General features: G+C 47.8%; 1 protein-coding gene across 1 annotated transcript; it reads right to left on the bottom strand.

The window, feature by feature from the left end:
- Nucleotides 1-18,728: 18,728 nt before the first annotated feature.
- Nucleotides 18,729-20,938, bottom strand: LOC103653280 (benzyl alcohol O-benzoyltransferase). The gene is made up of 2 exons (NM_001365287.1): nucleotides 20,033-20,938; nucleotides 18,729-19,873 (listed from the first exon to the last, which is right to left on the bottom strand). The coding sequence occupies exons 1-2, from the start codon at nucleotides 20,468-20,470 to the stop codon at nucleotides 18,932-18,934; spliced, it is 1,380 nt and encodes a 459-aa protein (NP_001352216.1). The 5' UTR covers nucleotides 20,471-20,938; the 3' UTR covers nucleotides 18,729-18,931.
- Nucleotides 20,939-24,920: the final 3,982 nt, after the last annotated feature.

Raw genomic sequence — 24,920 nt, forward strand, 5'->3', positions numbered from 1 at the left:
CTTTGTCCATCCACTACACACATTGGCTATTTCCAGAAGTTGCATCTCTTATTTCAAACTTCAACCGGTAAACTGTGCTATATACTGTAGCACTAAGTGGAAACGCAGGCTTTCTGCTGTTCCCTCCTGAATGGCCTTTTTTTGGGGTACGACTATTTCCCTGCAAGGCTGCAGCTGCTGAACCATGAACTGACAAATGGAGCCGGAACAAGATGTCAGCCAGCCCTGGGCCCAGAGCCTCAGACCAAGAGGAAATGCCTGGCCAAGGCCACGGGTCACGGACGGGCAGCAAATTTGAAACGGGCGTGTCAGGAGCCGCTGGGCGTCTTTCCAGTACGAGTAGTACTATTTTGTGGGGGGGCTCTTTTTGTCGATTTCGTCAATTGTGAAGTGAATACCAACGTGTTTATAATGCCCGTCATGTCATCTCTTCATAGCAGCAGTACTAAACAATCCGCCAGACTTGTGATCTTCCTCAAATTTGTTATTGCCGAGCCTCTCCAAATTTGCATTAACAGAGAGTGAGAGGGAGACGTCAATCTGTCGGTACTGAGAAGGACCAGATAATTGAGCCTTCCACTTGCGACAATACTGGAGGTCGAGCAAAAGATCTGGTTAGGTGCGAAGGATCTATGCAGCATCATTTACAAATGCCACATGGTGAATGTGATGGATGCAGCGATGCCAGCCACTGCTGCTTTGACAAAAGGCCCCCGTGCACAACTGCTGAAACACAGGCACACCACTCGAAGGCCGTTCTCAAACAAGCTTCAGTGAACGTGATAAATCTAACACCAAATAGAGGGGTGAACTGCCAAGACATCAAAACCAACAATATTTTGGCGCGAATTCAAAGTGTTATGCCGCCACATTTATTTAGTGAAGCTCAGTCAAAACAGAATGGACCATCATCTCAGGAGGGGCGAAGAAGAGTGGTCCAACATGCAGCGTAAGGCTATACGCAGCGGGCGACGCTTACGTCCCTCTTCCCCTACCACTGTAGTGCATTTAGCGGATGCAGTAGTTCACTTTGGCGCGCAGCGGTGACCTCTACGAAGCCTGCTGTGGAGAGGAGCGCTTCTCTCTCACTCTAGATCCAGCGGTCCACTGTAGCGCCCTCCAAACTCGATTTTCGTGCTCGTCAGAATTTAGAAGTGAAGAAAAAATAGTAATAGATAATGAATAGGGTTTGATAATGATATTTTATAGTTGTAGTGGAGTATAGGGAGAGAATATAGGAGGAACCGCTGTGTGAGATAAAAAGTAGAGGATAAAATGTTGATGATGTGACGCAAAAAATAATATAGAAGGAGAAATTTAGAAGAAACCGCTGCGGACAGTCTAATGCATCACAGAACATGCAGCATAAATGCGTCACAGATTCACTAATAAATGCCGACGGTAGAAAACTGAAGCTGCCATCAGTAAATACGCAATGTACCTTTCTGTCCACCATAGTGAGGAGCAGTGTCCCAAAATTCATCACGCATCTGTCTCAGTTGTGTTAGGATTTATGGGCTTGGCCCAATTAAGAATTTCTAATAATTCCAGGAAAATCTCAAAAGCCCATATAAGTGGATGGCAAAGGGATAGGTGGAACCAATAGCACCATATTGCTAGCTCTTGTGGAGTAGAGCTAGCTTAAATATGGAAGCCACACTCACTCACCAAGTCATGGATGAGAGGAGTGAGTGTGGAGAGCCACACGCGCGCGCGCGCTCGCTCGCCTCGCCTGGCCTGGCCTGGCCGGGGCGGGGCGAAGGGCGCGGGCGCACGACATGCGCGTGAATGGTCCGCCGAAATCCGGCCCCTCGCCTTGCGGGGGCGCGGCTACCTTTTGCCGTTTGATTTTTTTGGTTTCTTGGCTGTTACGCTTATCCTAACCGATCCCTATAAAATCTCAACTGATTGCGAGATTTTCGTGGGCGGATAAGCACGGGGTCGCGGACTCGGCCCTATAAAAGGAGCCCGGCAGCCAGCCTCCAAATTAATCGAGATCCCAGTTCGCTTTCGCCTCTCTTCATAGCTGAGCCGCCTTTTAGTTCCCTTCGTCCCGACCGCAGAGGTGCATCTGCGATCAGGAGAGCAGGTCTCCGGAACCCTTCGTCTTCTAGATCCTGCACCGGGAGAGGGCGAATAAGGTTTTTGGGAAGCGTCTTCACGCGACTGCTCGTGATCTGCTGACCTCGTCGACCCTGCTGATTTCGCTACTTCGACATCGTCGACCCTGCTGATTCCGGCGCGTGCCATCGATCAGTAAGTCTAATCAGTACGCATCATCTGATTTGGCTTGTTATTTCAGTTCTTCTGATTTGGTCATGATTTATATTCGGAATTTAGATTGGAATTTGTCTAATTATTCAACAATCCAAAAACCTTATTGTAGACAATTTCCTAGTTTTTCTATGGCTGCTTTTGCCGACGCGCTGAAGCCAGAAAAGTTTAATGGTATGCACTTTAAGAGATGGCAAGTCAAGGCCACGCTCTGGCTTACTGCTATGAATGTCTTCCATGTTAGTAAAGGCAGACCTGAGGGTCCACTGACTCCTGAACAGGAGAAAGAGTACGACCATGCCAATACTATGTTCACGGGAGCCGTTCTTAGCGCCCTTGTTGACCGTCTGGTTGATGCGAATATGCAGTACACAGACGGGAAACAGTTGTGGGATGCACTTACTACTAAGTATGGTGCATCAGATGCTGGCAGTGACCTGTATATCATGGAGAGCTTTCATGATTATAAGATGGTTGATAATCGCTCTATTGTAGAGCAAGCTCATGAAATACAGTGTATAGCCAAGGAGCTCGACCACCTTAAGATAGTCCTTCCTGACCGATTTGTGGCCGGATGCATTATTGCAAAGTTGCCTTCTACATGGAGGAACTTCGCCACAGCTCTGAAACATAAGAGACAGGAGATATCAGTTGAAAATCTGATAGCGTCTCTGGATGTTGAGGAGAAAGCTCGGGCTAAGGACACGGGATCTAAAGGAGGCGAGGGCCACTCCAGCGCCAACATGGTTCAGAAGAACCACAATAAGGGCAAAGGAAAGCCAAAATCTAACAAGCCCAACAAAACTACCAACTTCAAGAAGAAGAAGAACAAGGCTGAATTGACATGTTTCGCATGTGGCGAGGCGGGTCATTTTGCCAAGGATTGTCCCGATCGAGCGGATCGCCGTGGCAAAAAGGGCAATGTCAACACAGTGGTCGCTAGCAATGAGGAAGACAAAGGGTATGGTAATTTACCTTTCACCTTCTCAGTATTTCAATCACCTAGCTGGTGGCTTGATACTGGTGCTAATGTTCATGTGTGTTCTGACATCAACTTGTTCTCTTCTTATCAGGGCGCCCGGGATTCTTCCGTGCTAATGGGGAATAGGTCACATGCTTCTGTTCATGGCACTGGCACGGTGGATCTGAAGTTTACTTCGGGAAAGATCGTGCAGCTGAAGAACGTGCATCATGTCCCTTCTATACACAAGAATCTCGTTAGCGGAACCCTTCTATGTAGAGATGGGTTCAAGGTAGTTTTAGAGTCCAATAAATTAGTTGTGTCCAAGTCTGGACAATTTATTGGTAAAGGCTATGATTGCGGAGGCTTGTTCCGCTTTTCTTTGTTAGATTTCAATAATAAGCCTGTGAACCATATTTGTGCTAATGTTGATGATCTTGCGAGTATTTGGCATTCTCGTTTGTGTCATATTAATTTTGGCTCTATGTCTCGGCTTGCAACCATGAGTTTAATTCCGAATATCACCATAGTCAAAGGTTCTAAGTGCCATAGTTGTGTGCAGTCGAAGCAACCTCGAAAGCCTCATAAGGCTGCTGAGGAGAGACACCTGGCACCACTAGAACTCATACATTCTGATCTTTGTGAGATGAATGGTGTGTTGACAAAAGGTGGTAAGAGATACTTCATGACATTGATTGATGATGCGTCTAGATTTTGCTATGTATACTTGCTAAAAACTAAAGATGAGGCTTTAGACTACTTTAAAATCTATAAGGCTGAGGTTGAAAACCAACTAGAGAGAAAGATCAAACGTCTTAGATCAGATCGTGGTGGCGAGTTCTTTCCCAAAGTCTTTGATGATTTCTGTGCAGAATATGGCATTATTCATGAGAGGACTCCTCCCTATTCACCCGAGTCAAACGGGATTGCTGAAAGGAAAAACCGTACGTTGACTGACCTGGTGAATGCCATGTTAGACACTTGTGGTTTATCTAAGGCATGGTGGGGGGAGGCAGTCCTGACTTCATGTCATGTTCTGAATAGAATTCCTATGGGCAAAGAAGAGAAAACCCCTTATGAGAAGTGGGTTGGGAGAAAACCATCACTTTCATACTTGCGCACTTGGGGGTGCATGGCGAAAGTCAATGTACCAATTAATAAAAAGCGCAAGCTTGGTCCAAGGACAGTGGATTGTGTCTTTCTTGGATATGCTTCGTGTAGCATAGCATATAGATTTTTAGTAGTTAAATCTGAAGTTCCTGATGTGTATGTTGATACTATTATGGAATCACGTGATGCTACTTTCTTTGAGCATATATTTCCAATGAAAGACATTCATAGCAATTCTAGATACTCTTCTGAGATAATTCCTGAACATAATACACCTATTGAGAGTTTTGAACAGCCACATGAAATTGTCCTAGAGGAGGATGACAATGATGCTCCTAAAAGGAGCAAGAGACAAAGGGTTGAAAAATCCTTTGGTAATGATTTCATTGTGTACCTTGTGGACGATACTCCTACTACCATTGCAGAAGCATTTGCATCTCCAGATGCAGATGATTGGAAAGAAGCAGTTCATAATGAGATGGACTCTATTCTTTCAAATGGTACGTGGGAAGTCACTGATCGACCCTATGGATGCAAACCCGTGGGTTGTAAGTGGGTGTTTAAAAAGAAGCTCAAGCCTGATGGTACAATTGAAAAGTACAAGGCTAGGCTTGTGGCTAAAGGCTATACTCAGAAAGAAGGAGAAGACTTCTTTTATACTTACTCACCTGTTGCTAGAATGACCACTATTCGAGTACTACTTTCTTTGGCTGCCTCGTATGGTCTCCTTGTTCATCAGATGGATGTAAAGACAGCTTTTCTTAATGGAGAGCTGGACGAGGAAATCTATATGGAACAGCCTGATGGATTTGTAGTAAAGGGTCAAGAAAGCAAGGTGTGCAAGTTATTGAAATCTTTGTATGGTCTGAAGCAAGCACCAAAGCAGTGGCATGAGAAGTTTGACACTACTCTAACGTCTGCAGGCTTTGCCATTAATGAGGCAGACAGGTGTGTATATTATCGCTGTGGTGGGGGCGAAGGAGTTATATTGTGCTTATATGTTGATGATATATTGATATTTGGCACAAACATTGATGTGATCAATGAAGTCAAGTCTTTTCTATCAAAGAGTTTTGATATGAAAGATCTGGGAGAAGCTGATGTGATTCTAAACATCAAGCTGATTAAGGCAGATGGTGGGATTACTCTCTCGCAATCTCACTATGTTGAAAAGGTTTTGAAACGATTTGGCTTCTCTGAGTGCAAACCTTCTCCAACACCTTATGATCCCAATGTGACACTGCGAAAGAACAAGAGAATTGGTTTAGACCAATTGAGATACTCTCAGATTGTCGGTTCACTCATGTATCTTGCTGGTGCAACAAGGCCCGATATCTCGTTTGCTGTGAGCAAATTGAGTAGGTTCATGTCAAACCCCGGGACTGATCATTGGCATGCACTTGAGCGGGTTATGCGCTACCTGCAAGGTACAATGAGTTATGGAATTCACTATTCTGGTCAGCATGCAGTACTTGAAGGATATAGTGATTCGAACTGGATATCTGATGCAGACGAGCTTTATGCCACCAGTGGTTATGTCTTTACTATTGGTGGAGGTGCGGTATCATGGAGGTCATGCAAGCAGACCATTTTGACGAGGTCAACCATGGAAGCCGAGCTAGCTGCACTTGACACAGCAACCGTTGAGGCAGAATGGTTGCGTGAACTCTTGATGGACTTGCCGGTGGTTGAGAAACCAATACCAGCTATCCTTATGAACTGTGACAATCAGACAGTGATTGCTAAAGTGACGAGTTCTAAGGATAATGGAAAGTCATCAAGACATGTCAAAAGACGATTGAAGTCTGTCAGAAAGTTGAGAAACTCCGGAGTTATAAGTGTGACTTATATTTCAACAGATAAAAATCTGGCAGATCCTTTTACCAAGGGACTACCACGTAATGTGATAGAAATCGCATCGAGAGAGATGGGTATGAGACCCGAATAAAGTTGCCATGGTGGAAACCCAGTCTATGTGATCGGAGATCCCGTGAATTAGGTCCTGGGAAGAACAAGCCATTGGTGAACTGAGGAGAGTAACTTTTGACCCTCTCTAAGTAAAGATGCAATACTCTCAAATGCTGTAAGGCAGGTTGGCTTTGTGCCTTAATGTGTTCTGTTGGCTTGTATTAGCGAAGATGTTGTCCTGCAGAACATTCTTTGAAAGAACACACCTATATGAGTTAGACTGTCTAACGTCGCAGTCTATGAGATTTGGGTGATCTCTAGTAAACTCATGAAGAGACCTTGGAGTACGACGTATATGCTCCACCCGAGAAGGGGACTACTGGTAGCCAAGTACTGGTCATGACTTCAAGTGAAACCCATTCACGCAAAACTTGCAATTCAAGGCATAGTCCATTGTCCAAGTTGTGGGTTGGTGTAACTTGGAGTTCTAGGCGGAAGTTCAACTTAACAGTCTCTGCTGAAAAACTAGTATATTAAACAGTAGTGAACAGTGGCGAAAACTGCAGATGGGCATTTGAGATCTGGTGGGGGATTGTTAGGATTTATGGGCTTGGCCCAATTAAGAATTTCTAATAATTCCAGGAAAATCTCAAAAGCCCATATAAGTGGATGGCAAAGGGATAGGTGGAACCAATAGCACCATATTGCTAGCTCTTGTGGAGTAGAGCTAGCTTAAATATGGAAGCCACACTCACTCACCAAGTCATGGATGAGAGGAGTGAGTGTGGAGAGCCACACGCACGCGCGCGCTCGCTCGCCTCGCCTCGCCTGGCCGGGCCGGGCCGGGGCGAAGGGCGCGGGCGCACGACATGCGCGTGAATGGTCCGCCGAAATCCGGCCCCTCGCCTTGCGGGGGCGCGACTACCTTTTGCCGTTTGATTTTTTTGGTTTCTTGGCTGTTACGCTTATCCTAACCGATCCCTATAAAATCTCAACTGATTGCGAGATTTTCGTGGGCGGATAAGCACGGGGGTCGCGGACTCGGCCCTATAAAAGGAGCCCGGCAGCCAGCCTCCAAATCAACCGAGATCCTAGTTCGCTTTCGCCTCTCTTCATAGCTGAGCCGCCTTTTAGTTCCCTTCGTCCCGACCGCAGAGGTGCATCTGCGATCAGGAGAGCAGGTCTCCGGAACCCTTCGTCTTCTAGATCCTGCACCGGGAGAGGGCGAATAAGGTTTTTGGGAAGCGTCTTCACGCGACTGCTCGTGATCTGCTGACCTCGTCGACCCTGCTGATTTCGCTACTTCGACATCGTCGACCCTGCTGATTCCGGCGCGTGCCATCGATCAGTAAGTCTAATCAGTACGCATCATCTGATTTGGCTTGTTATTTCAGTTCTTCTGATTTGGTCATGATTTATATTCGGAATTTAGATTGGAATTTGTCTAATTATTCAACAAGTTGTGCTGGCGTTATTGCTTGGGTGTGCTTCCAAGGCTTTGGTTTTTTCAACTTCTTTTACCATTATCAGAGACAGAGAAAATGTTGAGCATTAATCTGAGATGAAGAGGAAGTGTTGGGCATTAACAAGTGAGTATATCAGCACAATGATTTCCATTGTAAATAAGCAATGCCAGCATACTACATTCTACCAAGCTAATACAACCAAGAAACATACAAGGGTTGTGCCCGTTATGTGGCCAAATATCATTCTACCTGCAAGCATTGGCATATTATAGATGTTATTTTGCTCTTTCTAAACAAAGATCTGAGCATGTTGATGAAACACTTCCTTTATCTAAAAAATGCTGATAAAATACTTGAACAGACCTGTTTAAAAACAAACCTATTAATTCCTCTTGTAAAAAAACATGGTGATTTGGATGCAGGCACAGTACCTGATTTTCAAAATATTAGTTTCAATTTACATCCATCCTTTTTTATTTGACGCCAAATAATGTAAAAATGAACTGCAAAATGTCAAATAAAAAAATGGAGGGAGTATTACGCAAATGTTCTTTTTTACAAATGTACGGCATGCTAAGTCACTTTTTATTAAAAAAAATGGTATCAACATATTAAATGGTTGACGACATGCTATGGTCGAAGATAAAAAAAATGTCTTCACCTAAACCTAATTCTCTAGATAGAAAAGTGATTTTCTTGAGGCATGCAAAAATGTTACAGCCTAATGAACCTTCTAAAGTACTACACCAAGGATGCATCAGATCAGAATCAATAAAAAAAGTGTGAAGTCATGTCTCTTGGTCCAACAGCATGACTAGTATTTATCAAACAAGGGAACTGCACAGGCAACCAATCTGCTATGGTCATCTTTCTCCTATCTGAACTGCACCTGATGGATAATGTACGTGCAGCAAAGATAATCATCTAACAGACTAACACAAAGCAAATCCTCTTAATCAATCCATGACTTTCCTCCTACAAATAGATTAAGTTATCACTTCAATTTATCTTGCATATCACCGCATATTTGATTTTGCTGCCCTAAGGAAAGCAATTTTTTTAAACCAACGAAATGGCTTCCCCCAACGACAAGAATAAACCATCATCTCAGCTAGCCATTCACACTGTATTGTCTATTCTGCTCGGCGTGAACAGAGCTGCAGCAGTGCATCTGTCACATGAAGAATAGGCGGTCAGTTTCAGTTATTTTTATGACAACCAGACATGTCTTTGGGCCTATTTGGTTCAGCTTTTTTCTGACCAGCTTTTCTGAGAATCTGGCTGTGAGGAGAATCTGGCTGTGGGAAGAATCTGAGTATTATTAGGATTACGTGCGGAGGAAGATAAAGATATTCATAGGGCTCAGGATCTAGAAAGTGACGGATTCCTACTATTGCAACAACTCAACCGATTATATGTTTATGTTGATTTTGAATAGTTTTTACCTAAATGAATTTTATAGAAGCTGACTGAAAAGCTGACGTGTTTGGCAGTCCGCAACAGCTTTTGCTGGCCAGAAGCTGCAAAAAGCTGAAACAAACAGGGGCTTTGTCTCCCCAACAACTGTATGATCTACCTTTTGCCCAAAAGGGAGCAGGTCATCCCTTCAATTGCTTTGAGGCAATACCAATATCTTCTCCCTCAATCCGTCGGTCGTGACTCAATCAAGATTCACAAGAAGCTGTGCTACATATAAACCGGCTACATATAAACCGATAGCTTGTTCGGTGCCGCGCCTGCCTCAATGTTGTGCCCCTGGCCGCCGAGGATGGATCCCCGTCGACGTGAGCCACCCGCGCAGGGAGGGAAGCGACTCCAGAACAAGAGAGGTAAGAAGTGGTTGGAATTTCTGTTTCTGTTATTTCATATCCCTAACGCTTACATATTGTTCCATTTATATCCTACTGGCCATAGGCCTACAAACTCCAGCTAGATTACAAACAGGACACAGCTGGATACAGCTCAGAACTAATACTAAGCACTTACCGACTCGGGTGTCACTATAGATCACCACACCTGCCCCCTCTTCAGATTGTGCATGCCCTCATGCAGTTAGCTCAGGAAACATCTTAACCAACACGTTCCAGTCTTCCCAAGAAGTAGCTTCATCTTTTTCTGTTGTCCACTGAACCAGCACCTGGGAAATGGCATGATTTCCCTTCTTCACAAGCCGTCGGTCCAAGATCTTCACCAGCCTCAGGGCTCCTTGCTCCAGATTCAATGTTGTTGGTAATTCAGAGAAGACTGGCTGATAATTGGGTGTAAAGTGCTTCAACTGCGAAACATGGAAAACTGGGTGTATTGCAGCCCCCACAGGCAACTCCAGCTCATAAGCTAGAGATCCAATACACTTCACTATCTTGAAAGGGCCAAAATACCGAAAAGAAAGCTTAGGGCAAGAGCGAAACACAACCGAATGCTGCACATATGGTTGTAACTTGAGTAAGACCATCTCCCCAACTTGGAAAATTCGATGAGTCCTCAATTTATCAGCCTGTTTTTTCATCCGATTTTGAGCTCGAGCCAACTGCACTTTCAACATTCCTCTAGCATTTCATACACCTGCACATCACTGGAAATATGTACTGCTGGAGCAGCAGCCACGAATGGCTCATAACCATATACCACTTTAAATGGAGAACATCCTAGAGATGTGTGATAGGTAGTATTATACCAATACTCAGCCAAAGGTAACCAGGCTTTCCACTTAGAAGGTGAAGCATGCACGAAAGACCTCAAATACATCTCCAAACACTGGTTAACCCTCTCGGTCTGCCCATCTGTTTGGGGATGATAAGCAGTGGACGTCAGCAACTTGGTTTGCATTAAAGTAAACAGTTGCTTCCAGAATGCACTAGTAAACACTTGTCCCTTTCAGAAACAATAGACAAAGGCATCCCATGTAACTTGCAAATGTTATCCACTATTACTTGAGCCACTTGCTATGCAGAAAATGGATGTTTCAGAGGAAAGAAATGGGCATATTTGGAAAAGCGATCTACCACCACCAATATTGTTGTATATCCCTCTGATTTAGGCAATCCTTCAACAAAATCCATATAGATATCTTGCCACACCCATTTAGGAATAGGTAATGGCTGTAACAACCCAGCAGGATGAACATGCTCAGTTTTAGCTTTCTGGCAAATAGCACACTGCTTCACAAAGTTTGTAACATCCAACTTCAGCCCTTTCCAATAGAAAGCCATTTTAACCCTCTGATAGGTGGCAAGAATACCAAAATGGCCTCCCAATACGCTATCATGCAACGCAGAGATGAGTTTGGTTCTCAGAGCAGAATTTTGGCCCACCCAAATCTGATCACCACGCCTAATCAATCCTTGATGTAAAGAGAAACCATGCTCATCAGGACTTAAGACAGCCAGTCTAGTTAACAGTTGTTGGGCCTCCTCAATAGTCACATAAGAATTCAATATTTCTTGCAACCATAAAGGTGTCACCTCAGACGCAGCTTGCAGAGCTAAAGCATGTCCCACCCTAGACAGTGCATCAGCAGCCAAATTTTCCTTTCCTTGCCTATACACAATTTTGAACTGAAGACCCATCAATTTGGACATTGCCTTCCTTTGCAACTCAGATTGCAATTGTTGTCCTTCTAAGAAACACAAGCTCCTATGGTCTGCCTTGATAATGAATTCATTGTGTTGCAAATAGGTTCTCCATTTTTCCACAACCATAATGAGAGCTAGAAACTCTTTTTCATAAATGGAAAGGTGTCTATTCTTGGCTGCCAAAGCTTTACTTAAAATGGCAATAGGCTGACCTCTCTGCATTAACACTGCCCCTAGTCCACTATCACAAGCATCTGTCTCCACAGTGAATGGTAAAGTGAAATCAGGGAGAGCTAGCACTAGTGTACTCACCATAGCCTTCTTAAGAGCTTCAAAAGCAGTGGTAGCCTCCTCTATCCAATGGAACTTGTTCTTTTGTAACAGGATAGTCAAAGGTTTAGCAAACACCCCATAATTCTTCACAAATTTCCTATAATAGCCAGTGAGACCCAGAAAAGCTCTTAACTCAGTAACAGAAGTGGGCACAAAGCATTTCCACATCACATCAGTTTTATTTGGATTTGTAGAAACTCCTTCAGCTGCAATTATGTGACCCAAATACACCAACTGAGTTTGCACAAAATGGCACTAAGATCTCTTGATGTAAAATTGATGTTCCCTCAAAACAGTCAACACCTGCCTCAAATGACTCCAATGCAATTCTAAAGAAGGACTGTATATGAGGATATCATCTATGAAAACCAATGCAAACTTCCTCAAAAATAGAGCCAAAATAAATTTCATAGCACATTGAAAAGTTGCAGGGGACTTCGCGCTGCATCGTCAGGCAGTGTACGTTCCGTTGCCCTGGAACGAAGTCTCTTTCAATGTTGCGCGAGGTTTGCTGGTTGCCATAGACTGTGATCACGCCTTGCGGACCCGGGATTTTCATGCACAGGTAAAGTCCATGAATGGCCGCTTCAAACTTGTTTATGGAGCCCCGACCCATTATGGCGTTGTACGGGTATACCATGTCGACAATGTCGAAGGTGATCTGCTCACTTCGTGCATTGGGCGCTACACCGAAGGACAAGGGTAGCTCTATCATGCCCACAGGAAAGGTGCCCTTGCCATCGAAGCCATATAGGGGGTTCTCCGAAGGCTTCATTAAACTGTGGCTGATGCCCATGCGGTCGAAGACGTGGAGGAAAATGATGTCCGCCTGGCTGCCGTTGTCGACTAAGACTTTGTGCGGGTCCCAGCCTGCCACACTGCAGTTGATTACCATGGCGTCAATGTGGGGTGCGCTGCGCATGTCGACATCTCTGGCATCGAAGGTCAGCAGCACGTGGGACCACTTCGTTTGCATGACTGGGCCGGTGATGGCGACGTGGTTGATGCTTCGGTAGTGGTCCCTCTTTTGTCTCTTCATGTCGAAGTCGACGCTGGACCCCCCAGTGATCATGTGAATGACTCTGCGATATGGCTAATCAGCGAAGTCTTCTTGTTTTGGTGCTTGGGGGTGATTTGGGTGGTGGATGTTTGGCTGATGCGGGTGCGGAGGCGGTAGTGGAGGTGGTACGACTTGTACCTCCTGGTGGTGTTGGTATGCGTTGGTTAGGTGGGTGCTGAGCGGGGCCATGGTTGTATGGTTGTGGGAGGTGGTGTTGATATGTGTGCGCAACAACTCTTGGGTTGTCGGTTGGTTGCGCCCGAGACATCCTGTCCCTGGTGGCCTTCGTTTCCGGGCAGTCCCTCGTTGGGTGAGCGCAGTCTTCGCCGTGAAACAGGCAGTAAAATCTGCGCGGCTGCTGCGCCCGTCCTCCGCCCTGACCACGAGTGCCATTGCCACGGCCCTGGGGGGATAATCTTGACGACGAGGGGCCTCACCGGTGGGGTGCTGGTTGACAATGTTATGCACCTGCTGCTGACTGCGGCTGTCCCGACTGGAGTCGGACTGCGAAGGTCTTGTCCATGTTCGGCTGGACTGCGGAGGGTCCTTGGGTTTCCTCTAAGACTCGACCTTGCGCTGGTGGAGCTCTTCGGATCTGGCATATTTTTCAAACAGCTGATAGAGCTCTTGGAGGTTCTTTGGTGGGTCCCTGATGCAGTGGCTATAAAGGATGCCAGCCCGAAGGCCACTGATGGCGTAGTGAATGGCAATTTGGTCATCGACCGAAGGCAGTTGTGACTTGAGAGTCAGGAACGTGCGGTAGTACTCACGCAGGGTTTCTTTCTCCAGCTGCTTGCAGAGTGACAGTTCGACCAAGGCATCGGTGTCTGGGCAGTACCCTTGGAAGTTGAGACTTCTCCAGGAGTCGATGGACAACGGGGGCAACCTGGTGTACCAGGTTAGGGCCGGACCTTCGAGGGCGATGATGAAGGACTTGGCCATCGTGGCGTCGTCCCCTCCGGATGATGCGACAGCGACTTGATATCTCATGATGTACTGTGCTGGGTCGGTGCTGCCGTTGTACTTGGGGTAGGTCCCTGCCCTGAAGTTGGCGGGCCATATGGTGACACTTGCAGTTGCGGCGCCAGGGGACTCCGCTCATCAAGGTAGTTGACGCCTTGGAATGCTGCAGCATGCTGGATGAAGGGTCCGCGCTGAGGAATGAATAGGTCTCCGATTGGCGCGTGCTGTTGGAGGGGCGGGCCGTGCTGCAGATCATGTTGGCCTTCGCGCTGCATGAGCGCAATCTCTTGCTCGAGTTCCAGAGCCCTCTGCTCCTCGTCTCGTATCATCTGGCGCACCTTGGCCTGCGCGGAAACATGTTGGCACTTGGCCTCGAGGATTTCTTTCTGCTTCTGGAGGTTGCAGTTCTTGATGCGGAGGGCCCGTATTTGTAGCTGTTCTTCTGCTGAAACACCGATGACTTCGCCGTCCTCTATGGCGTCCTCGCCCTCTAGCGGAGCGAAGCCTGGGGTTGGTTCCTGTGGCTGTCCTCCGGAGCTGCAGGTGCGGAGGCTGCCCTCGGGAGTTGGTTGGTCGTTGCGCTGTCTCTTGCTGACAGCGTCGTCTTCGCAGGCTTCTTGATGGGTAGTGTCTACAAGGGCCTTGCCCTTTTTCTCGGCTAGCAGCGCCGCCTTCGCTGCTTTGTCAACGGATGGGGCTGCCTTCGAGCTAGCTCTCTTGGGTGCCATCGCAGGTGGTTTTTTCGTAGCACGAACGGTGGGCGCCAAATGTTGGAACTTGCTCTCCTGGGCAAGATGATCCAATGGGGGAATGAAAGGAATGCAAATAAGGTTTCAACTCGAGATGGCGATTGCTCTGTTAATCTAGCCTCTCAAGGGCACTGTACGGGGGTATTTATAGGTGCCTGAGCGCCCAACGTCTTGATGTAAGGACGCATGTGCCCTAAGGCACCTGGACTATCCCCGGAATATTCCCATAAGGGAGGGTTACAGACTGTCATTACAGAAAAGCCATTACAAGTGAGGCCCGTAACACACTTCTCCGTGCGGGGCCTATCCCAATGGGCCGAATCCCATGTGGGCCTCCGGGTTGGGTGAGGATGTGGTACGGGGCGACCTCGTCGTAGGCCTTTGTCTTGCAGTGTAGAAGACGAAGGGTGGGCCTCGCCGGTCGTTTTGCCTCCATTGGTGCAGCGAGATTGGCGAAGACTTCGAGCGAAGGGTAGCGTCTTCGCCTTCGCCCCAACACATTGGTTAACCCAAATGGCATTACCTTAAACTGATAGTGGCCATTATGGGTTTTAAAGGCTGTTTTATACTCCTCTCCTTCCTTCATCCTCACCTGATGGTACCTAGCCTTTAAGTCCAAACTGGAGAAAAACTTAGTGCCACTCAACTCATCCAAAATTTCATCAATCAATGGCATTGGAAATCTATTCTTCATGGTTATATCATTCAACTTCCTGTAGTCAACACAAAACCTCCACGTACCATCTTTTTTCTTCACTAAAAGGACAGGTGATGCAAATGGACTCACACTAGGTTCAATTAAACCAGCTTCAAGCAGTTCTGCCACCTATCTCTCAATTTCATTTTTATGGAATAGGGAATACCGATAAGTCCTAGAATTAACCGGAATAGCTCCAGGCAACAAGGGAATAGCATGATCAAACACTCTAACAGGTGGTAAAGCTTGAGGGTCTTCAAACACATCACTGAACTCAGACAAGAGTTCCTGTAACTGCCTAGAAGGACCAGTGGAACACTCAACAACTGAGCTATGTATATTAAAGTCCACCAGAGCTAAAGCCCATACTTCATTTCCTTGAAGCCACTTTGTTAGTTGCAACACTGATAATTTCTCCACCTTCTGAGGAGAAGAGGTTATTACCCCTTGCAACCTAACTTTAGTCCCCTTATGCCACAACTCCAAAGCCTTTTGTTTCCAATGATAAATCATAGGATCATAATTCTACAACCAATCAAATCCTAACATAGCATCATATGAACCCAACTCTAGAATTCTCATGTCAGTGATAAAAGAATGACCATTACAACACCATTCTACTGTAGGTATCATAGAATCACTCACCAACTCCTAACCATTAGCCACCTTTACCTTGACAGCGGGACAGTTGATAGATGGTAACCCACTTGCTGCACAAAAACAGAATTAATGAAAGTAGCAGAACTGTCTGTGTCCACCAACAACAAAAATGCTTGATCCTTCACCAATGCTTGCAAACGAATACTCTGCATACTTTCAGTACCAGAAATAGCCTGCAGCGACAGTTTACAAGACTCATCCCCCAGTTGATCCTCCTGATCCAATTGCTGTAAAACTTCCTCACTAAGCTCCAAGGACAAATCCTCAATAGGAAGTGTATTCAACTGCATAGGACCTTTTCGTTTACACTTAGCAGCATGACCTGCATCATACTTCTCCCCATAAACAAAACATAGACCATGAATCCTTCGATAATCCCTGAGTTGCCTTTATTTGGAGAGATCAACACCCCCATTAGTCTGCTTATGGTCAGGTCTATGCTGCCCCCCTTGTCTGATAACAGACCCACCTCGTTGAGGTCAACCTCTACCTTGATCCAAAACTTCAGAGTGCAACTTTGCCAATAGCACAACACGATTCACCGTAGTTGGCACTTGACACAACACCGAACCCCGAATCTCAGATTTGAGACCCTTCACAAACTGTTGCACAAAGAAAATCTCATCCAACTTAGGATTGTGCATAGCAGTGGAATAGCGTAACTCAACAAACTCTACATACTCATCCACTGGTGTAGAGAAGGTACCCCTCCAGGCCTTGAATATGGTTTAGGAGAAGGTTCCCCAAACTGTTCCATCTGCTCAGCCATCCGTTCCAAAGTCAAGGCCGCCACCCTCTTCCCTGTTTCATCAATTTGTCGCGCCATGACATCACGATCCTTCGCCGCTTGCTCTGCCATCGACAAGGAAAGAGCTTGCTGACCCATCAGCTGTTGTTGATTGGTCTCCACCTTCTGCAACCGTCCAGTGATGGTGTCCAACGCTGCAAAAATCTTATCCCACCGAGTATCATCCGATCGATTTGTCTCCGCCATCGCTTCCAACACGAAGCGTGTCTGTAGCGAAGGACGCGCAGACGGAGCCGTGATACCACCCCGATCAATAACTCTGTGGGAAGAAGAAGTCGCGCAGTTCCTAAACCGCCGACCAGAGCTCAGGAAGACGCCGCCCAGGAAGATGAATCTGATACCAACTGTTGTGCCCCTCGCCGCCGAGGATGTATCCCCGTCGACGTGAGCCACCCGCGCAAGGAGGGAAGCGACTCCAGAACAAGAGAGGTAAGAAGTGGTTGGAATTTCTGTTTCTGTTTTTTCATATCTATAATGCTTACAGATTGTTCCGTTTATATCCTACTGGCCATAGGCCTACAAACTCCAACTAGATTACAACCAGGACACAGCTGGATACAGCTCAGAACTAATACTAAGCACTTACCGACTCAGGTGTCACTATAGATTATTAGAACCGGCCCCTGCCCAAGGACACTCTCCCTCTCTCTGCTCGCTCAGAGATGCAAAGAAGATGAGCAGTAGTTTTCTCCGGCGACGAACACCTGTTTCTTGGCACTTTTATTCACTGGGCTTGACCTAAAATACAGAAGAGCATATGGGCTACATATAGGCCACGGACTGCTAGAAGCACGCCTCCACGTTCGACCTTCTTGCCATGATTCGCATGACCCGCTCGACACCGCCGTGAGCCACCCACTCACCTGGAGACTCGGCATCCTACATGCAGATCGGCACCACGCACACCAGTACCTCCTAGAGACCCGTACGTGACACACACGTACATACACGAGCTAGACCAAAACACTCTACGCGCTACGAACTCACGTACATCACACACATGACGTGTTTATTTTTCAACCAACTCCCCGCTAAACACGACATGTCGTGTTCCGCCATTACAGCAACGTCGGCTCATCCTCCACGTTGACGAGGAGTGCCTTCTCTTTCTTATTTGCGCGACAGTCACACGCCATGTGCCCCCGCTCGCCACACTTGAAGCAGCGCCCGCAGTAGCGTCTTTTGTCGCGCCTGCTGATGCCCGAGAGCGTGCTGCTGGTGTCGTCGTCACTATTGTCATGGTCATTACCGTCGCCGTTCCCGCGACGCCCATTTCCGCTGTGTGCATGCTCCTTCCTGGGTTGTCGACGACGCGTGTCCCACTGCTCCTCCACGAGCAACAGCTGTTCAACACCCTCCAAAATAGCCTCCTTCGTGTCGTCGTTGTCTGCGTCCTCTGCTACGCGGAGTCGGCCGACGGGCTCTTCAATTGTCATCTTGTTGAGGTTGGTGAGCATCTCGGTTGCCATGGCCACCTGCTTGAGGCGCTTGGGGACGACGCGGAGGATCTTCTTCACGACGCGGTGGTCCTCCAGCGTCTCGCCCATCTCCCGAAGGCTTGCGACGAGGCCGTTGATCCGCAACGCGAAGTCACTGACGCTCTCGCCATCGCGGAAGCCGACGTTCTCGTACTGTTTCCACAAGCGTTACACGCTCGCGGCCTTCACCCAGTCATCGTCGATCCTCATCGACCTCACTGCCTCCCACGCTTCTTTCGTTGTCTTCTTCACGGCGAGCCCCACCTTCAACTCCGGCGGCACTGCGCGCAGGATGGCGGCCATTGCCCACCGATCCTTGGGACGCTCCTTGCACACGACCTCCACCGCGTTCCACAGTTCCATCACCTCCAGCGAGACCTGCATAACCAACGCCCACTCGTGGTAATTCGCCTTGGTCAGCAGCGGGAGCTCGACGGAGCTGGTGTTGATGACGCGCTCCATCGCGGCATTCAACGAGCCCACGCCGTCGAACATCTTGAGGCCATCCTTCGCCGGCGGCGTCTCCATCCTAGCTCCACCAATTGTTAGAACCGGCCCCTGCCCAAGGACACTCTCCCTCCCTCCGCTCGCTCACGAATGCAAAGAAGATGAGCAGTAGTTTTCTCCGGCGACGAACACATGTTTCTTGGCACTTTTATTCACTGGGCTTGACCTCAAATACAGAAGAGCATAGGGGCTACATATAGGCCACAGACTGCCAGGAGCACGCCTCCACGTCTTGCCTTCTTGCCATGATCCGCATGACACACATGTACATACACGAGCTGGACTAAAACACTCTACGCGCTACGAACTCACGTACATCACACACATGACGTGTTTATTTTCCAACATAGATCACCACACTCAGGTGATGTCAGCTCATCTCAGCTCAGAGCGCGGACCTGTTGACGGGGAGCATCGGGTCCTGCTTCTGCTCCGCGGGCAGGCTCACGAGCGTGCCCATCTCCTTCACGAACGTCTCCATGGCGGGGCCGGGCAGGCACATGGGCACGATGATGCCGTCCTCGCCCTTGGCGTTCTTGCACGGGACGAGGAAGGTGGCCATCCCGGGGCTGGTGCCCACGCCGACATTGGCGGGTCCTCCGTACACCGGATTGCCCCAGCCGAAGTCCAGGTTGCTGAACCCAGCCTTGGTTAGGTCCGATGCCAGGTACGCGCGCACCACCGTGAAGTGCGGCCGCCCGCGCAGCACCATCAGGTCGGCCACCGACCGCATGTACTCCACGTTCACCTCGCCCTTGGCCCGCTTCACCAGCTCTACGGCGTACCCGAGCGGCTTGGCGACGAGATCACCTGCCGTCGCGACGGCGGCTGGCAACGCAAAGGCGTTGCCATAGTAGCCCTTGGGGATGGCGACGCCGGATTTGCCGCCGTGGGCGGTCACGACGCAGATCATCCGCATCACCTCGTCGGCGTCCAGGGCGAGCGCTGCGGTGCGGCACTTCCATAGGAGCCCCGTGAGGAGGTCGAACTTAGAGGCGCGGGACCGGAGGTCCGGCGGGAGGTTGGCGCGGATGGCCGCCACCTCGTGGCGCCCGAAGAAGAAGGAGCGGTGCACCATGTCGTCGAGCGGGATGATGCTGCCCTTGGTGTCCGGCACCTCGTCGTACTCGCGGTGCGCAAAGGCCGGCCGCGGCGGGTCGCGCGCCTCCAGCAGCTCCCTCCCCCACACCGGCCGGACTGTCGGCCCCGCCGCGCCCCGCGCCAGCTCCGCCACGGCGCCCAGGAACTGCACGAGTCCTTGCGCGTCGGCCATCGTGTGGTGCAGCCGCACCCCCAGGATGAAGCCCCCGCACGCCAGGCGCGTCACCTGCACGCCACACACGTACGGTACGCACGTCTCGCGTAAGTTTGTTTACCATGCACGTGTACGTGTACGGCACACACGTGAAACTAGCCGCATGGCGGCGGTAATTCTTATTTTTTTTTCCAAACGAGGATGAGCAGAGACAAGGACGCCGTCACGTGCCTGGAAGAGGAGGAGCGGCGAGCCCAGGACCTCGGACGAGCCGGGGACGTCAAAGATGAGCTCCTCGAGGCATGGGAACGGCGGTTGCAGCTCGTCCCCGAAGTGATCGAGCCGGACGTCAGCCTCAGCCTCGATGAACAGCACACCCTCGCCGGTACAATCCACGGCGAGCTTGCGACCTTCTAGCTCCCTGAGCCGCCCGGCGAAAGGGTAGTAGGGCACGAGCGCCCTGGCTATGGCGTCCCGGATCACCGGCGCAGGTTCCCGCCCTCCCATGAGCGCGTTCTGGCGGTAGAACTGGATGATGGGGACGTGGAGCCGCAGCCCGTCCTGGTCGTCGATGTCCGAGAGTCGCTTAAGCTCCCGTGGCGTCGCGGACGCCGGAGCTACCAGCACCGCCGGCCCCCTCCGCACCGTGAACTTGAGCGACGACGCCATTCTTTGCTTGCTCCGGTAACGTACAGTGACTCACTGGTTCTGGAGGTGAGGTGGCAAGGGCGGTTGTTCGTGCCTGCTGCTGCTGGGAGCAGCGCTACTGGGTTTGGTTTGGTGTGCCGAGAGGGAGCAGGCACGTTGCTGGGCTTGGTGTGTAGGATTATATAATGAGGCTCGTCCGGTTTTGATTTAGCTGTTCAAAGTTGTGCGATCAGAGTGTGAGCGAACTGGGCAGTGGGGACTGGGTAATACGCAGCGCGCTAGCGTCATGACCTCCTGGAGGTGGTGGAAACATGTACAGTTATTATACTACTAACATATAGCTCGTGCTTATGGTAGAATTCTGAGTAAGAGAGAGTTCGACGATGGCGGTTGACAGCGTGAGTGGATGGGTTGATAGCGCTTGCAATGGGTTGATAGCGCTTGCAAGGTCACGGAGAGGGATGATCAAAATAATATTATCCATTGAGTAAGGGAGAGAAAGTTATCTAAGAAGATAAACCGTTAATTTTGATGATGTGTTAAATCTGAATACAATTTATTTGGTGTATTTAGTGGAGGTTATGCATGGAGTGATTTGATTGGGTGAGTTTTTACCATGTTTGAAGTATAGACTAGTATAATGTCTATACGTTCTGATGGCAGAAGTAAATAGATCCATCAGTTGCTGCGCAGCAACGCGTTGCAAACTTCTTCTGTGATAGAAGTTTAGACAGAAGTATATAACCATTTTATTCGAGAAACGTAAATAAGACTAATCCGTTTGGCCGTTTGTCACCTAGTTAGTTGGCATCCAAAGTTGTGAAGCAACTAAACCTTTGGCCCAAGCTCTGCCACTGCCACCCAATTCGTCTCACCTGTATCTCATGTGATAACACTTCAATACCATTAAAATTGCGCGCGCTTGTGTCATGTGCGCACATATTTTTCATGCACACCTGTGTGAAAAACACTAGTACACAGAAGCTCTATAGTGGCGGTTCTAAACCTATTTACACAGGCGTTTTTCAGTACCGCCAGTGCTAGGGGTCAGTGGAAATCAGCATTTCCACTGGCGGTTATTTTGGAACCGCCAGTGAAAAGTGCATTTTCACTGACGGTTTTCTTAAGGAACCGCCAGTGAAAAGTGCATTTCCACTGGCGGTTCCTTAAGAAAACCGCCAGTGAAAATGCACTTTTCACTGGCGGTTTTCTTTATTTAGCCGCCAGTGGAAAGTTTTCCCGCCTTTTTTCAAAATTTCAAACAATACTGAATTATATATATATTTATTTACACACACAAACATATATATATATATATATCTATATTGATATTGAAAGCAACATGAAATTAAATTCTATCATACATTTATATACATCAAAGTATTCTGTTTACAACCATATATGCTTCATGCATTCTATACATCATAAGTTTTCACCTAAGCTCTAATAACTATCTCGGCTAAGAGATAATCTACTAATTTCTGTTAGTATTCTAAACTCTGGCAAAGCTAATGTCCCGGAAGCATCGTGATATTTTCCTTCTGCGGGTATGACCTCTTTCAATATGAATGTGCAGAGGTCCTCGACTATGCCATACAATGCAGCTTCGGTCAAGTTCTCCGGGTTTCCTCGTTGAAATTGCTGTAAAGGAATTTTATAAACATCATCTATTTATACACATTTGCATCTTTAATGACATAAATACATACTTGACTATTACTAATAATACCTTGTCAGGGTTCGTGACGTATCGTCCGTTCACTCTCATGAACTCGCACGCATAGAATCCACATAGGACTGATCCTTGTGGTTGCTTGTGGCACTACATAACGGGAGATTGGTTATTTAGTTGCAACATTGTGTATGATATGTATTCATAAAATCACATACTTACCGGCCAGTGATGATGGATTTCTAGTGGCACGCGTTGTTTCGACAGGTCGTACTTTCCACCTTTAAACTTATAAAACCTAAAAGCCCTGTGATCTCAAATAGAATCACCATGTTATTCTCAAATTTTAATCGATAAAAGTATGCATGCATAGAAAAGGCTTACAGCTCTAAGATGCTGAGGAATGTTGCATATGTCGAAGGGTCGAAGTTTAAGGAGTCGAGCACCAGCACCTTTCCAACCTTAGGATAAATGAGGAAGCATATCCAGTGGTCCCTGTACGAATCAAATTTGTGATGCATGTGTATTGAAATTATTAATTTTATTTAATGCAAAATCACACTTACTTAAAGTTGTACGGGGCCATTATGGCTTCCCTGTCTTGAAATTGAAGCATTGCATGTCCTATGTAGGTGGCGTATCGAGCTTCAAAATCCTTCTTCATATCCTTTATACGCTTCTCAACTTCTTCGTCCGTCTTTCCCCGTAATTCATCGTTGTCTTTCCCGATTCTAAAAGTGTGGCTTTCCTCGGATATAAGTATTGGGTTGAGATACCCAACCCTTTTACTGGCACTAGCATTGGGCTTGGTACCGTAAAGGATCTCCTGCTGATCATGTTGCATTCTGCAAGTCACACGTGCATGTCAGATATTGAAATTTTATACAGCTCACTAATAATAACACACATATGTGGAAGTATGAGCGACACTTACAATGCAAACATCGTTACAAGTTGCACGTCGAGTCTCTGAAGGTTCATCATTAACCACATGTCCTCGAATGTAACAACGGCCTTTTGGTTCGAACCAATAAAAGCATGGTCTGGTATATGCACACTGATGGTGTCGATGCCAACCGATGATGCCCGCATGTACCAGTCATGCAACCTTTTAACACCAGCCGGGACCTTTCTTAGTTTCTCAAGAGGTAGCAGAGGTCTGCCCGGCACATATTTTTTAGGCACGTTTTTGTAATCTGCCTTAGTTGGCTTCTTTATCTTTGCGGCCATTGCCTCAGCCTTTTTTGCAGACTCCTCGTGCTCGGCCAAATCAACAGTTTGTGACGTGAGGCTCCGTCCAATCCCTTTCAAAAACCGAACTGTGCCAGCAGTAGTAGCTTTACTCTTCTTTTTCTGATACGGGGACACCAATTTTGGAATAGGAAGTTTAGATTTCTTTGATGGCCTTGGATCGTTTGATGGCTGTGGAGAAGGTGGATCCCTTGATGGTGGCGTAGACAGTGGGTCACCAAGAGGATGGGGAGGAGAAGGTGGTGGAGCCCTGAATGGTGATGCTTGTGGCGGAGACGGTGGGTCAGAAAAAGGATGAGGAGCAGCATGTGAAGTTTGAGGAGGTGAGGATGATGGATGTACAATAGGAGCAAAAATTTGAGAAGGCGGAGACGGTTGGGCCTGCGACGCCTGCGGCGAATTCGACCAATCAAGCAAATCGACATCCCTTCGAGGCCAAAGGATAAAATTCTTGATAGCTTGTCCAAGTTTCTCGATACCTTCGGGCCCAGGGATGTCTAGCATGTCGTCCTCGGATCCTTGGACGACCGTCGTCACTTCTACTTTGCAATAATCATCTGGAATATCGTTTCCATGGAACTTGCGTCCTGGGATCGCAAGGCCTGTGGCTACTTTCTTTGTACGTTTATTGTTAATACCATATCTTATAACCAGTGCGCACGCCACAGGCCTTGTGATGTCATCAACTGGATAACGGTCCTTATTTCCCGTTGAAGCAACAGAGCTTGGTAATGTCGTACAATCTGTGGAAGCCGGCGGTTGAGCTGCTGGAATTATTTGTATTTGTGGAGTGGTCATCTGTTGAACAGACATCGCACTCGCCAACTGTTGCATCAATTCTGGAGGAGGATTCGATAGCATTTGAGACATCATGGCTTTGAACTCTTTCTTGGCCTCCAACTTAAAATAATCCGCCATCTCTTCCTTGTATCGATCACGTTTCCTGTACAGACCTTCCCACTGTTGTCCGAATCCTTCCTTCCATCCTTCCTTAGACGAGATTCCTCGTACACGGCCAGGATGCTCAGGGTTACCGAGACCAGCCGTTAGGATGTCTCTTTCCCTTTGTGGCTTAAAAGTTCCTTCGCTCTGCTTAGCTGCCATTGTATATATGTTTTTTGCCGCTTCTTCGACAATGGGATCATCAAAAGATACACCGGTCTCGGTTTCCCTTGGTTTTCTAGCACGGAGCCAATTTGCCGCCCTTTCACCAAGTTGCTCGGACAGCGTCGGCAACCCTGCGGCCTTCTTCTCGGCGTCTTCTTGTCTCCATTTAGGAACCTGACGCTTGTAACCACCTGTGCCTAGGTGGTGGCGGTACTTGTTCTTCTTTGATAGTTCAGAATTTGCCTCACTTAGAGATATGAAATCAGGGCTGCTCCTCTGCTCTAAAAATACTGCCCACTGACCTGCTGAGATTTTATATTTTTTGGTCGGGTCCAGACCTTTCTTTGCAAACTTTGTGTTCATCTCAGACCTCCAGTTTCGGAAATTTATCGCAAGCTGCTTCATCGTGTATTCCTTCACGAGTTCTTCTGAACCCCGAGG

The sequence above is a fragment of the Zea mays genome, chromosome 4 (assembly GCF_902167145.1).
Source record: "Zea mays cultivar B73 chromosome 4, Zm-B73-REFERENCE-NAM-5.0, whole genome shotgun sequence".
NCBI lineage: Eukaryota > Viridiplantae > Streptophyta > Magnoliopsida > Poales > Poaceae > Zea > Zea mays.